This window comes from Caloenas nicobarica, chromosome Z (genome assembly GCF_036013445.1).
Source record: "Caloenas nicobarica isolate bCalNic1 chromosome Z, bCalNic1.hap1, whole genome shotgun sequence".
NCBI lineage: Eukaryota > Metazoa > Chordata > Aves > Columbiformes > Columbidae > Caloenas > Caloenas nicobarica.
The window spans coordinates 109,824,440-109,836,935 of NC_088284.1; the positions used below are offsets into that span (position 1 = coordinate 109,824,440).

General features: G+C 45.7%; 1 protein-coding gene across 2 annotated transcripts; it reads left to right on the plus strand.

Annotated features, from left to right (window-relative positions):
• The first annotated feature begins 332 nt into the window (after nt 1-332).
• On the plus strand, nt 333-11,396 carry LHX8 (LIM homeobox 8). 2 transcript variants are annotated; one of them, XM_065657156.1, is made up of 8 exons: nt 333-413; nt 691-852; nt 4,093-4,214; nt 5,667-5,887; nt 6,342-6,445; nt 9,360-9,455; nt 10,442-10,625; nt 11,320-11,396. In XM_065657156.1, the coding sequence occupies exons 1-8, from the start codon at nt 333-335 to the stop codon at nt 11,394-11,396; spliced, it is 1,047 nt and encodes a 348-aa protein (XP_065513228.1). The 2 variants fall into 2 exon arrangements, with proteins under 2 accessions (XP_065513228.1, XP_065513229.1); XM_065657157.1 differs by having other exon boundaries at nt 694-852.
• The last annotated feature ends 1,100 nt before the right edge of the window (nt 11,397-12,496 follow it).

A 12,496-nucleotide genomic window follows, 5' to 3' on the forward strand; every position in this document is an offset into this window, starting at 1 on the left:
TCAGATCGTTCTTTAGACTGGGACGGTGGGGGGCAAGCTGGGGCAAACGATGAACACAAACGGGGGGGATCTTCTGGGGTTTTTTCGTTGCTGTTTTGTTGTTGTTGGGTTCCCCCTACCCCCCCCGCACAAAACCCGGCGCGGGCTCGCTGGCGGAGATGTCGCTCCCACCATGCTCAGAAGGCGGGTTTTGTGCAGGAGGTGAGGCTAGCGAGGCAGGTCCACCCACTTGAAAACAAAACTTTTTTCTTGCAGGCGCTGAGAGCAGAGACCTGGCGCGGGGTCCCCGGAGCCGCCTCGCCGCTCGCGCTGGTATGCGGTAGGGCAGGGCCATGTATTGGAAGAGCGACCCGATGTTCGTCTGCAGGCTGGAGGACAAGGACCTGCCCGCGCTCGGCGGCCCCTCGGAGAAGGTGCGCGGGGCGGCGGGCGAGCGCACCGGGAGCGGGTGGCGGCGCGGGGCGAGCGCGGTGCCGGTGCCCGGTGCGGAGCGGCGGCCGCGCCCCGCTCCGGGTCGGCGACCCCGGGTGCGGCCCTTCCGCCTGGCCCCGCGGAGAAACGGCGGCTCCCGCCGCGACCCTCCCTGGCGGGGCCGCGCAGGTGCCGGTAGAGCTGCGGCCGGGCGGCGCGGAGCTCCCCGGGGGACGCCGGCGGGCCGGGCGCTGACCGCGGTCTCCGTGCGCTCCTCAGCAGGCGAGCCCCGCGGCGGCCGACGAGGACTCCTGCCCTTCCTCCGCCGCCCTGTCGCCCTCCTCCTCGCCGCGGTCCATGGCCTCGGGCTCTGGCTGCGCCCCCAACAAGTGCGTGTGCAGCAGCTGCGGCCTGGAGATCGTGGACAAGTACCTGCTGAAGGTAAGAGCGCCCAGCCCGGGGTGTCTTCCCCGCGGGGCCCGCCGTGCGGTGGGACCGGCTCCCGCTGCGCCGAGGCCGCGGGGCCCGGGCTGCCCGGGGAGAGCCCGCCGGGGCGGCTGCGGCCGGCGGAGGCGCTGGGCTTGGCGGGCTCGGAGGAACCGGCCCCCGCGCCCCTCTCCCGCCGCTTTCCCGCGCCGCTGTCGGCATCTGGTGGCACCGTCGCGGCTCAGCCCCTTCCCACCCGAACCGGTGGGCCCGTCGGTTTGGAAGTGAGGCTGCTGCCGAAATAGGAATATGTAGTAGCGAGAAGTTAATTGTATGCACATCTGTGCGATTCGGGCCTTAGAGAAAAACTGAATTGTTGCTTATGTTTCGGGTAACGTTTTTCTGCGCTGGGATTGTATTTTCTTGACGCGCTGTAGGAGAGAGTGGGAAAGAAAAGCAATGGTTCAGAACATAGATGACTTCCTTGTTGTGCTTTATGCTCTTGGTTGAGTGGCGGTGGTATGATTCATTTGTTATTAGCTAAAATAATTTTTTACTGTGATGTGAATCTCAAAGCAAAAACTGCCTCTTGAGAAACCTGGAGAAAGTCCTGTAAAATGTTCTGTAGCAATGTCCCTGGAGGAAGCGAGCTGTCTGGTTGCGGAGCAGTTTTGCTAGCCTTAGCATTTAGAGCTGGGTAAGATTATTTAGAAACGAATGAAACCATGTGACTTTAAACATAAAGGGTTAATATGGTTGGGAAGGGGGGCTATTTTCCTTTTCTATTATTGCTATTAAAGCTGTCCTGGATCAGAATCTTGCCCTTCTTTCAAAAGCGAGATTAGACAATCATGCTAGAAATCACTTGATTCCATTAGATGCATTCTTTATTAAAGCCATTGTGTATCCTGAAAGCGAAAGTCGGTAATGCCACTGCAGACACGTCCGTGTTATTGTTAGATCTCTTGCTTAAATCTCAGTTGGGTGAGGAGGTCAAAGGAACACGTGTATGCTGAGCTGGGGTTCATTCAAAATAGGGTGGGTGCAGGCGTGGGAGCTCCCACGTACCTTTTGTTCTGGTAAATCCCGGCTGCTGCCTTTGCACCAGGCTGGACTTGTACACATAGTGCAGTGGGACTGGGAGCAGGGCGAACGTGAACTTGGTTCCAGTCCCTTTGACTCCGCGACATTTTGGTAGCTTATTTACCGATCGTTGCTGTCTCTTATCTGAAAAACTGCGATAATGTGGCTTGGGGCAAAAGGCGTCTAAATGATTTAGCCTTAATTTTAAATTAGCTGTTACTGCTTCCTGCGTAAGCAGGAGAAAGGAATCTGTGGTGGTGAACTGGTGTCTTCCCGATCACCAGCAGTGTGTCCTCCAGCCCTGTAAATTAACGAGTGTAGACGGACGGCATCGAGTGGGACAAACATCCAAGCTGCTGCTGTGCTGTTCTGCGGGAGAGCACGAACCCCGAAGGGCGGTCGGGAGATGAGCTGTGCGTGGCTGGGCTGTCGCTCCCGCTGGCGGTGCGGGTCGCGGTGCGGGGGTGTGGGAGCGCTCGGGGGGGCCGCTCTGTGCGGCCCGAGTGCCGCTGCTGGCTCTGCCTGCGCTGCAGCCTCTTAAGAAATACTCAGGAGGATCAGTTTGGTGACAGCTGTTATCAACAGTTTCACATTATGCCGTGTGTAACCTTGTCAGTGTACGGGGAAGGCGGCCGCCAGCAAGGGTGAGGGTTGGGGGCGTGCTGGGCAACCGCAGCCGGTGCTGCTGTGACCGAAGAACGGCTGGAACGGCAACTCCAGCGTGAGCGGCGGCGTCGATACCGCGCTGGCTCTGTGATTTGTCTGGCAGTGTTCTGAAGAAAGGCACATCCTGGATTATCTCAAATCTGCTGTTTCGCCGTAGGCAATATTATGGGCTGCTTGGCATGAGATGAGAAATTGACTCAGAAAAAAAAATTAAACTTACTCATTCTTTAGTTTCCAGAATTCTTTCTATGTGGCATGGGATTATTCAGAGGGCTATTACTTAAATTTTACAGTCACTGGCAGCCTTGGGTTTTCAAATAATTTTATTTGGCTGATGTGTGATGCACAATGTCTGTGTGACAGAGTTAGCAATGAAGAAATGAAAATAATTGCACTCAATTTATTTGCCCCCAAATTATATGTGGGTTTTCAAAACTGCTGATTTCTACTGCTTTCCATGACTGTCTAGTTTCATGATGAATATTACATCTTAAAGAATTGTTGAATTTGCTATTAAAACAACTGCTGATATTTTGAAACTCTCACTCCGTTCACTAACTTTGCTTTAACAGAAACCTGGCAAAATAAGATGTGGTTCATGGTGTGTTTCTATTTGATGGACTTTTTTTTTTTTTTTCCCCCTGCTTCAATACTCACATTTTGAAATTTCAAATCACTTTGCAAATTTTGTTCTTTGTTAGGCAGGACTTTTTACAGACTGGGAAATAAAAGCATGTAAGTTAGTTGCCTTCCCGAGGTCAGATGAGGCCAAAACCTGCTCTATTACTCTAATGCTATGAGAACAGAACTGGGCAGAAAGTATCTGTGTGGAACTTGAATCTTTTGCTTCGTCTTCTGGTGCTTTTAATTACAAGACCATGAAAGCTTATTCTGAAGAACTCCATCAAATTAATTAACCCTTAATATGACATGCAGTTCTATAGGAAAAATGCTTTGCCTTGAAGATAAATTTTCCATGAATCATCATTGTGTAATTTTTGGCCTTGCCTGTATGGAACCATTTTGGTTGGAAGAGACCCTCAGGATCATAGAGTCCAACCATAACCTAACTCTAGCACTAACCCATGTCCATAAGAATTTTGTCTAAATGGCTTTTAAGCCCCTTCAGGGATTGTTGCCCTCCTCTGCACTCTCTCTAGTATTTCAATGTCCTCCTTATGATGAGAGGCCCCAAACTGAAGGCAATATTCAAGGTTGGCCTCACCAGCACAGAGTGCAGTGGCACAATCACTTCTCTAGTCCTGCTGGCCACACCATTCCTGGTACAAGCCAGGATGCTCTTGGCCTTTTTGGCCACCTGGGCACATGCTGGCTCATGTTCAGCCACTGTCAATCAACACCCCCAGGTCCTTTTCTGCCAGGCAGCTCTGGGTATGGATGGGGAAAAAAGGCTTTGTAAATATGAAATCTAGTATTGGTAGCTTTGTAAATACAGTATTGGTAGCACAAACGTTGAGGGGTATTTTTCTTCTGTGTTTTTTTCAGGTAAATGACCTCTGCTGGCACGTGCGCTGTCTCTCGTGCAGCGTTTGCAGAACATCTCTAGGAAGGCATACGAGCTGTTACATCAAAGATAAAGATATTTTCTGCAAACTTGATTATTTCAGGTATATCGTAACTGGAATATAATTTTATTGGATAAAATGTTACACTTGCTCGTTACTTTTCACTTAAGCTGCAACTAAAATACACATTTAGGCTCTTTGTTTTTTACTTGCTAGGTTTATTTTCAGTAGTTAAACCCTGACATTTCTTGCAAAGGGACTTGAAAAACCCTGAGTCTGTCTGATGGAACTACCCCAAGTCTCCTCCTCTGCCCTTCTCATGTTATGTGTAGCTACTGCCTTTATATAATAACTTACTTCTGTATGCACAGGGGAGGGGGAAAAAAGGCAAGTCGGGGAACCTGCCATAGTTAAGGTGGTAAAGCTATTGTACGTGCAAAGAATCATCCTTAGATAATGTCAATTGAGAATACAAGGTGGTGTTGATATTGTATTCAGTTTGGTCTAGCACTGTACTGGTATGAGGCTTAAGGTGTATCACATGGAACTACAAAAACAACCCAGAACAAATCCTGTAATCTTTAAAAGAAACTTTCAACAGTTATACCTTTCTATGATCAGTTTGGTTTAGAACATGAACGATTATTCACAACTAAGGTGTCAGCCTGTAGGGAGGAATATTATGTATTCCTACTGGCATTGAAAGTACTCATGATACAAAATCTTTGGTACAGAAAGTAGCAAAAAAATGTTGCTGTTAATTTTGTTGTGATTGCTGGTACTTCCCCAGACCAAACGGTTTGTGAGATTCTCACCTGTGTAGCGGGTGGATTACATCCAGCGAGTCAGTTTTGACACTGAAAGACAGGGAGGAGGCAGGCTGAGCACTGTGAACTTCTGGAAAAACAAAGGTTTCTGGGACTTCAGAAAGAGAACTTTTGAGTCTGCAAAGATTTTCAGGACAAATTCTTATCTACATAATCAACATATCTTGGTGGCTAGTTTCCTCTTCAAAGAGAAATATTCTACTGTAGTAATGTAAATACTTGTAGATATTTGAATTTCTTTTAAAATCATAATGTGGTGGTAATTAAGGAAATAACTATGAAGATACAGGTTTTCCCCTTTTGCTGCTGGAGGGGACTGAATGATCAGTGAAGGATGACATAGCTACATGTAGTAATTCAGACTACTGCTGGAGTAATGTGAAATATGTTTGAATAATTGGGAGAATTTTGAACGTAGAGTCAGCTGTTTCCATCTCCCACTCTCAGACTTTTAGAGACTACTTATCTTTACAAAAGGAAAGGTGAGTTGTGAACCCATGTAGCAGTTAAGATGCTTCAGTTTTATTCTTTGCCTTATGGAAATATTAACTTTTGTAGGTCAGTAGTGGTCTTGCTATCAGCTACAAACTTGCTGACTTTATTGCAATACAAACACGGGTACTCTGTCCCCTCCTCGCCCAGGTCTGGGCTGTGCCGGCCCGGCCCCTCTGTGGTCACCTTGTGTCCCAAACGTGGCGTCCCAGTGTCCCCCGTGTCCCCTCCACAGGCGGTACGGCACCCGCTGCGCGCGCTGCGGCCGCCACATCCACGCCACCGACTGGGTGCGCAGGGCCAAGGGCAACGTGTACCACCTGGCGTGCTTCGCCTGCTTCTCCTGCAAGAGGCAGCTGTCCACCGGGGAGGAGTTCGCGCTGGTGGAGGAAAAGGTGCTCTGCAGGGTGCATTACGACTGCATGTTGGACAACCTGAAAAGAGAAGTTGAAAATGGTAACATGCTGCTTTTGTTAAGAACTATGTTTGTGGTTTAGTTTTAATTAAATTGTTGAGGTTTATTTCATCTTTCTTATTAAGAGGTAATTACCTAGCTTTACTAGGGCTGGAAGCACTGGTTCTTGAATTAAAATAATGTGCAAATTATTTGATGTTTTAATTTTTTTTAAGTTTGTATAACTTGTTTTCTATCCTAAGGAAAAGGAAGCAAGAGCATATCTAGTTGATTCGATATGTGGGATCTATTCCTTCCCTCACTTGCAAGGGAGTCAGTTGGGGCATAATGGGTAATAGCACCAGATCAGTTTAACTTGGAACAGAATATGGCCTTTTTAAAGCTGAAATTCAGCTGGTCAAGTACTGTTGGTTATTGTTGTAGGACAGTCTGACTTACAAATAACATTGTTTTGAATGTTTAGCAGACATCGTTGTTTTCTTTTTAATGCTTCAGGTAATGGGATTAGTGTGGAAGGAGCATTGCTAACAGAACAAGATGTTAATCATCCAAAACCAGCAAAAAGAGCTCGGACCAGCTTCACAGCAGATCAACTCCAGGTAGAAGCAGTGATAAAAACTTGCATAGTTCAGGTTTATGAAGGACAGGGGTGCTGAACTGATAGGAAATTGGATGCATGTGGGGGGAAAGAAAAAGCTTGCGTGCTTTATACTATTTCATAAACTATCAAGACACAGCATGTTTCTGGAATTGTTTGTTAGCTTCAGCAGTTTAATATGAAATAGTTACTCTTCAAGCTTTTTATTTCCCTGGGGGCAGACAGTAATTCTGCAGAGTGGAAACAAAAAGGTTGTTCTATTTTGATTGCTCAGTGAAATCTATTTAATCAGGCATTTATATCGCTACACATAATAAAGACAAAATATTTCTAGAATTATGTAATGTGAAGAGTTGTTCTAAAGATGGGTGCTGTATGTGATTTCAAGACATCAACAGGATGGGACTTTGAATTTTTTTGTAATGCACAATAAGGGCTGCAAAAAATTGTGTTCTCAGAACAGGTAAGTGTTGTGGGCTCCTGTTAATATTCACATGAACACAGACTGACTCCTGGCAATGACTGTTTCTTGTTTTGCTTTGGTTTATAGAGAAGATGGGGAATAGTTGCACATTTGTTGTTGTTGTGTGTTGTGTGGGGTTTTTTTTCCCTTTCTCCTCCTAAGACGGTTGTCCTCAATACTTGCTTTTTAGATCATATGTTATAGTTTTGGCTACACTTGTGTACAGCAGGGACAGAGACTATCAACAGGGACGCACCTTTGCTTTCCTTCCTTTTCCTCTCCCAGCCCTTCCAAAATGCTTCACATGCTGATTTCCTCAAAGTGTCTTTGAGCTTTATCTGTTAAAAGTATACTAAAGTCATTATAGTCTTGGTGTCATATTTCAAAATCTAGCTTCAGTATTTAATGCTACATTTTAGGGAGGGGAGGATGAAAACCTGCACTTCTTCATAGAGCTGGCTGGAGTGTAATGCAGGAAAAGTGCATTTGAAGTACTTGACAGCAATTCTTGTACCATCCGATTTGTTCTTGAACATGTATCGTTGCAGTATGTTTTTCCAATATTCCCGTATACTGGCTCAGTTCTGCTCCTTCCCATGGCCAGGGCTCAGGGAAGAGGGATGTAGGGAGTCTGGAAGTGCCAGATGGAAGCCCGTCCTGGAGGGAGGGAGACTGCCTGTATCTGCGCGGCTTTCCAGGCTTCTTGTCGTGCTGCCACCTCGGCAGGGGTTAGCTCTGGGCTGCCTCAAACGGGCGTTATTGCACCCTCTGGATCACCACTTCATTAAATCAGCTTTCTGGGGAAGAACACCCTGACTAGGGCCAGCTCCTCATGAAAGGGCAATGGTGAGACCAGACTTAGAGGTTTTAGCCTGTAAAGAGAAGGAAGCTGCAGCTTTCTGCCTAGTCCTAGCTCTGCACCCCGGCTGTCAGTCTTTGAATTTCTGGTCACATATGGCCACTACATCATTTGTTTTCCACTTTTAGTCTGAGTTTTGATCTTCTGGCTTGTTCTGGTTTTGTTTGTGGTGAAAGCAGTTGAGAAAACCTAAAGTTGGGATGTAGTAACACATTGAGGCACTTAAGCAGTGCTATGTAACGTGGCGTGCGGCTGCTCAAAGCTTGGTTTGCTATTTCAGCCGTGGCTGGAGACAGAATGTGTTGTTAACACAAACCAAGCATGTTAGCAATAATCTGGCAAGGGCACAGAGCAAGGGCAATGGACATCAAACGCAAGCTTCTGCAAAAGGGAACTTTTTTCCAGCAGTAGCTGAAGGGGACGTAGCCCTGGCTGTCAGGGTAGGAACAGGATTCAGGGCTTCTTCCCGTTTGCTGTCACTGAAACTTCCATGTTCCCCTCCTTCCCTGTTGTAAATAGATGGTAACCTACTTCAGCAGCTGTTTGAGGTCTTGGGGCATCTTGTTATTTGCTCAGTGCATCTGTCTCTGTGCCCGACCCTGGTGCTGGTATAAAACTTCCAGCAGGAGAAGCCTCAGAGGGGCAAGTGCCTGTCTGAGTGTCAGCATGCGGTGACACACCTCGTGAAGGACTTGTACAGAGGGATGTCCATGCTTTCTGATGCCTTTGTATGACACAGTAGGAAAGTAAGTAGTCTCACTGTTTCTGAATGTGGAGAGAAGGAGTCTGAATCTTCAAAGATGAGCCAGGCAAAATTTGCAGACCATCAAGGGTCAAAATCCAGAAATGAGAAACTACAGTTTACTAAGTTGCTGAAGATACCCTGCAGAAACCCATAAAGCCTTCCTTAAACAAGGTGAGCCCCTACGGGCTCTAAAACTCTTCAGAATGCAGGCCAAGTTGACATCTATTCCCTCTAAAAAATGCAACTCAAATCCTAATAAGTGTTCACTTCAGTTTTCTGTAAAAAGATGAGTAAATTGTTTCTGTAAAAAGAACTATCCGGTGCAGGTCAGCCAAGGGGGAGCGTCCATGTTCCGCAGGCTGGCTGGAGGCAGCTGAGGCACGAAGCGCTGCCAGCAGCCCCGTGCAGCTGAGGAGAGGGTCGAGCTGCTCGTACAACACAAGGTGCTCCTATAACCACAAGTTCAGCTGTGGGTCCGAGCTCGTTCCCTCGTTGCAGTGCATGCTGTGCTCTGCTGTTCTCTTCATCAAGCGTGTTTGAATCGCACTGCAGGGTGTTTTCTCACACAGACTGTTTAAATTGTAAGGGCACCTCCATTTTTTACTACTGCCAAGCAGAATTCACTTATTTCATTTCTGGTAAATGTCTCAGCTCAGTTAAGCATAATAAGGGTCTTGTGTTTTGGCTTTGGGAGTGTTTTTTTTTCTTTAACGTGCTTGGGACTATCTGTGGACTGGTGATTACAACAATTCCCTGAAAACAGACCAGGAGTAGGACCGTGATGTGAGAGGAGTCTCTGCTGCTTCAGGGCTGTGCGCAAGCTGCCATCTCCCATGTTGCCTTCTCAGGTTATGCAAGCACAGTTTGCTCAGGACAACAACCCAGATGCACAAACGCTTCAGAAACTGGCAGAGAGAACAGGCTTGAGCAGGCGTGTTATACAGGTAACTGTGCATGTTACTTGACTAACAGAGTTGGGTGCTCATCCATTGGAAAGGCTTAATTCTCTTCATATAGTTATTCTGAGATGGAAAAAGATCTAATCTGGCAATTTTATCACAACTTCAGACAACATCCTTAGTCAAAAACAGGTCTGGAACAAACATGTTAACGGGAAAACTTGCTCTATTCCTCTGACACTTTGTGTGGAGGATTAATAATCTTCCAGGAAGAAACTTCTCAGCCTAACAGTATAGAAATAGGCACTAGGCTATTCTAAAGAAAAAAATTCTGACTTTAATAGTCAGTCTATTTTTAATACCAGCACTCTTTTTGAAAATGGCTTTGTGGCATGACACGTTAAGAGTAAGTGAATATCTAGTGATCTGTTCTAGAGAACAGAGTTGAAATATATACTCATGCCATCCAAAACTGAGAGAATCACAAACTTAGAACCTTTGCTTGAGGATGCCTCTGAGCAAACATTATGTGCATGTTCTTTTTGTGCATTAAGATGGATTTTTATATACTACAAATTATATACTGAATGTTTATATAAATAAAAATAACTTTGTGGTTCCCTTAGCTCATTCTAGCCTGTAAGATTGACGGTGTTTATGTAGAAATGAGGTACCTGGCAGCTGTGATCAAGCCTTAAATTAAAAAGAAAAAATAAAAAAGGAAGCTTGCACGCTTCTCAATGTGAACAGTGGGTATCCTGTGAGAAACGCGCTTGGCTGTCGGCAGCGTCCAGGCACGAGGGTGTCCGTGTCTGCCCCGAGCCCGGGGGCTCGCAGCCCCCCACCCTGCGCGTCGCCGGGGGCTGGAGGCACCGCGTAGGCTCAGAATTAGCACTTCATCTGAACTGTTATGGGAAGGGTGAACTAACTAACTGAATCCAGCCCAAGTTAGAACTCTGAGGGTTTTATTATGCTAATGTTGAAACAGATTGCAATCTATCAACACGATGTAAATTTTCCCCCCTTTTCAGGTGTGGTTTCAAAATTGCAGAGCACGCCATAAGAAACATGTTAGTCCTAATCATTCATCTACTGCTCCTGTCACAGCAGTTCAGCCCTCCAGGCTGTCTCCACCCATGTTAGAAGAAATGGCTTACTCTGCCTATGTTCCCCAGGACGGGACCATGCTGACTGCTCTGCACAGCTATATGGATGGTGGGTACAACAGCCTTGCATGTCATGTCCAAGTAAAATCGCTATTGACTCTGGCAACAACAGTTACCAAGTATGGGTTAAAGAAACTTAATGGATTTTTAATTTCTAGTATTGTTGTAACAGAATATCTTAATGGTGTCTGTGTTCTCTATGTGTCCCAAGAAGTGTCCCTCCTCAAGCAGTGGCCCTTCACTGAAGGTCTGGGTGTGAAGACCACTTCTTGTGCTTCCCCCAGACTTTGAATACTAGTAATAAGAAATCAAACGCTTTTAAAAACATCCATGCCACTTTACAAAATACATAATTTTGATGAAAACTGTTTACCACCCAGTCCCTAGCTCTTACCCCGAGGACTGTAGATACGTTCGATCTAGCAGCTTCACCGAAAACCGCAGCTTCCCTCGCAGTAATGTGTGGGGTGGGGGGAGCCTGGTGATCGTAAGTCTGTTTCGGTCATTGCGTGTCTTGTGACCCAGCAAGTCAATAACTTCGGCTCGCATTTGTGCGGAGAGGTGCTGGAGCAGTCCCCTCTGCCCGCAGGTGCGTCCTGAGCTGGGCGCGCGGGGCTGCGGGAGGAGGGAGCGTGCTGCGGGGTTTTGGGACCAGGGAACTGCTTTTACCTGGTGGGATTTACTACTTGTCATCTCTTCCTACGTCCGATGAAGCTGACCGGTCAATATTTCTGGTTTTGCAGCTCACTCACCTACAGCTCTCGGACTCCAGCCTTTGCTCCCTCATTCCATGACACAGCTGCCGCTCAGTCACACCTAATTCCTTCTGGCAGGGATATAAGCTATTAAGGACGTAACCTTAAGTCAGTCATTGTGTGTTAAAAATATCATTGGAAAGATATTAATGTTAACTTCTTATTTAACATCTAAAGCATTTTCAAGATCATTTTTGCTGCCCAGGTATGTAAGTATATTTAGCCTGAAAGACACTTTTATGAATTCTGCATAAATAACTATTACATTGTTTACAAGCCTTATGAAACACCTTTTTGTATTGTCTGGAAGTAGTCCGCTCTAGTTATGTGTGTGTTAATTTATTTGTCATCAAAAGAGCACTTTGCCTAAAAGAAAGGACTGACAATTGTGCAAAATGTTTACAATTCTTTGTGAAATTGTAGTTTATCATTAGTTTGTATCTGTAAGTTATTGCTAAAAGTATTACTTGTATTTGAGTTGTATACAGCCTATATGTTAAAGCTTATTTCTGTGAGTTTACAAAAATAAATTTTGGTTGCAAATAATTTCAAAATTAACTGAATAAAGTTTCTGCTGTAGCATGCCAAGCAAAAATGTTGTTGTGTTTATGGCTGAACTGTGATCATTTGTCAAGTGTTTAATTTGAATCTTCAGGTTTGAGAGAAGGTCCCTGGCATGCTTAGGTGCACTGCACCAGACTCTTTCAGGAGTGTTCATATCCTTCCCAATTGATTTTAAAAATCATTTAATGGTCTTAGATGGGTCATGAAACACCCCAAATAGGTACTACTTCACAGTAAGTATATGCAAAACATGCTGCTCCTGAGGGTGCACACCTGGGGGGAAATGGTGGATTTGTTGGGTAGTTTTTAAACTGTGATTGAAGTTTGCAAGTGGAGGACCTGAATTTGCATCTGCCTTTAACATTTTGAATTTTTACTACTTCAGAGTCTGCTTTCTTCCATGGTTTTGTCTTGTGATTTTTTTTAATTTAAGCAGGGTAGTAACTAATATGCAATGCTTGAACAGAGTCTCCATTTTTAAAGTAAAATCTAGTTCAGTATTTTACCTGACCTGTATCAAACTATGGATGAACAGAGACTGGAATTCAGTCAAATGCACAAAAGTCTACTGTGTTTTAAACTGTTAATGTGCTAAGACTTA

Bases quoted from the DNA above. Each gene is read 5' to 3' on its own strand.
- LHX8 (XM_065657156.1), top strand. From the start codon at position 333: ATGTATTGGAAGAGCGACCCGATGTTCGTCTGCAGGCTGGAGGACAAG. The intron at 853-4,092 runs GTAAGAGCGCCC...TGTTTTTTTCAG, and splicing joins TGGACAAGTACCTGCTGAAG to GTAAATGACCTCTGCTGGCA. The intron at 5,888-6,341 runs GTAACATGCTGC...TTAATGCTTCAG, and splicing joins GAAAAGAGAAGTTGAAAATG to GTAATGGGATTAGTGTGGAA.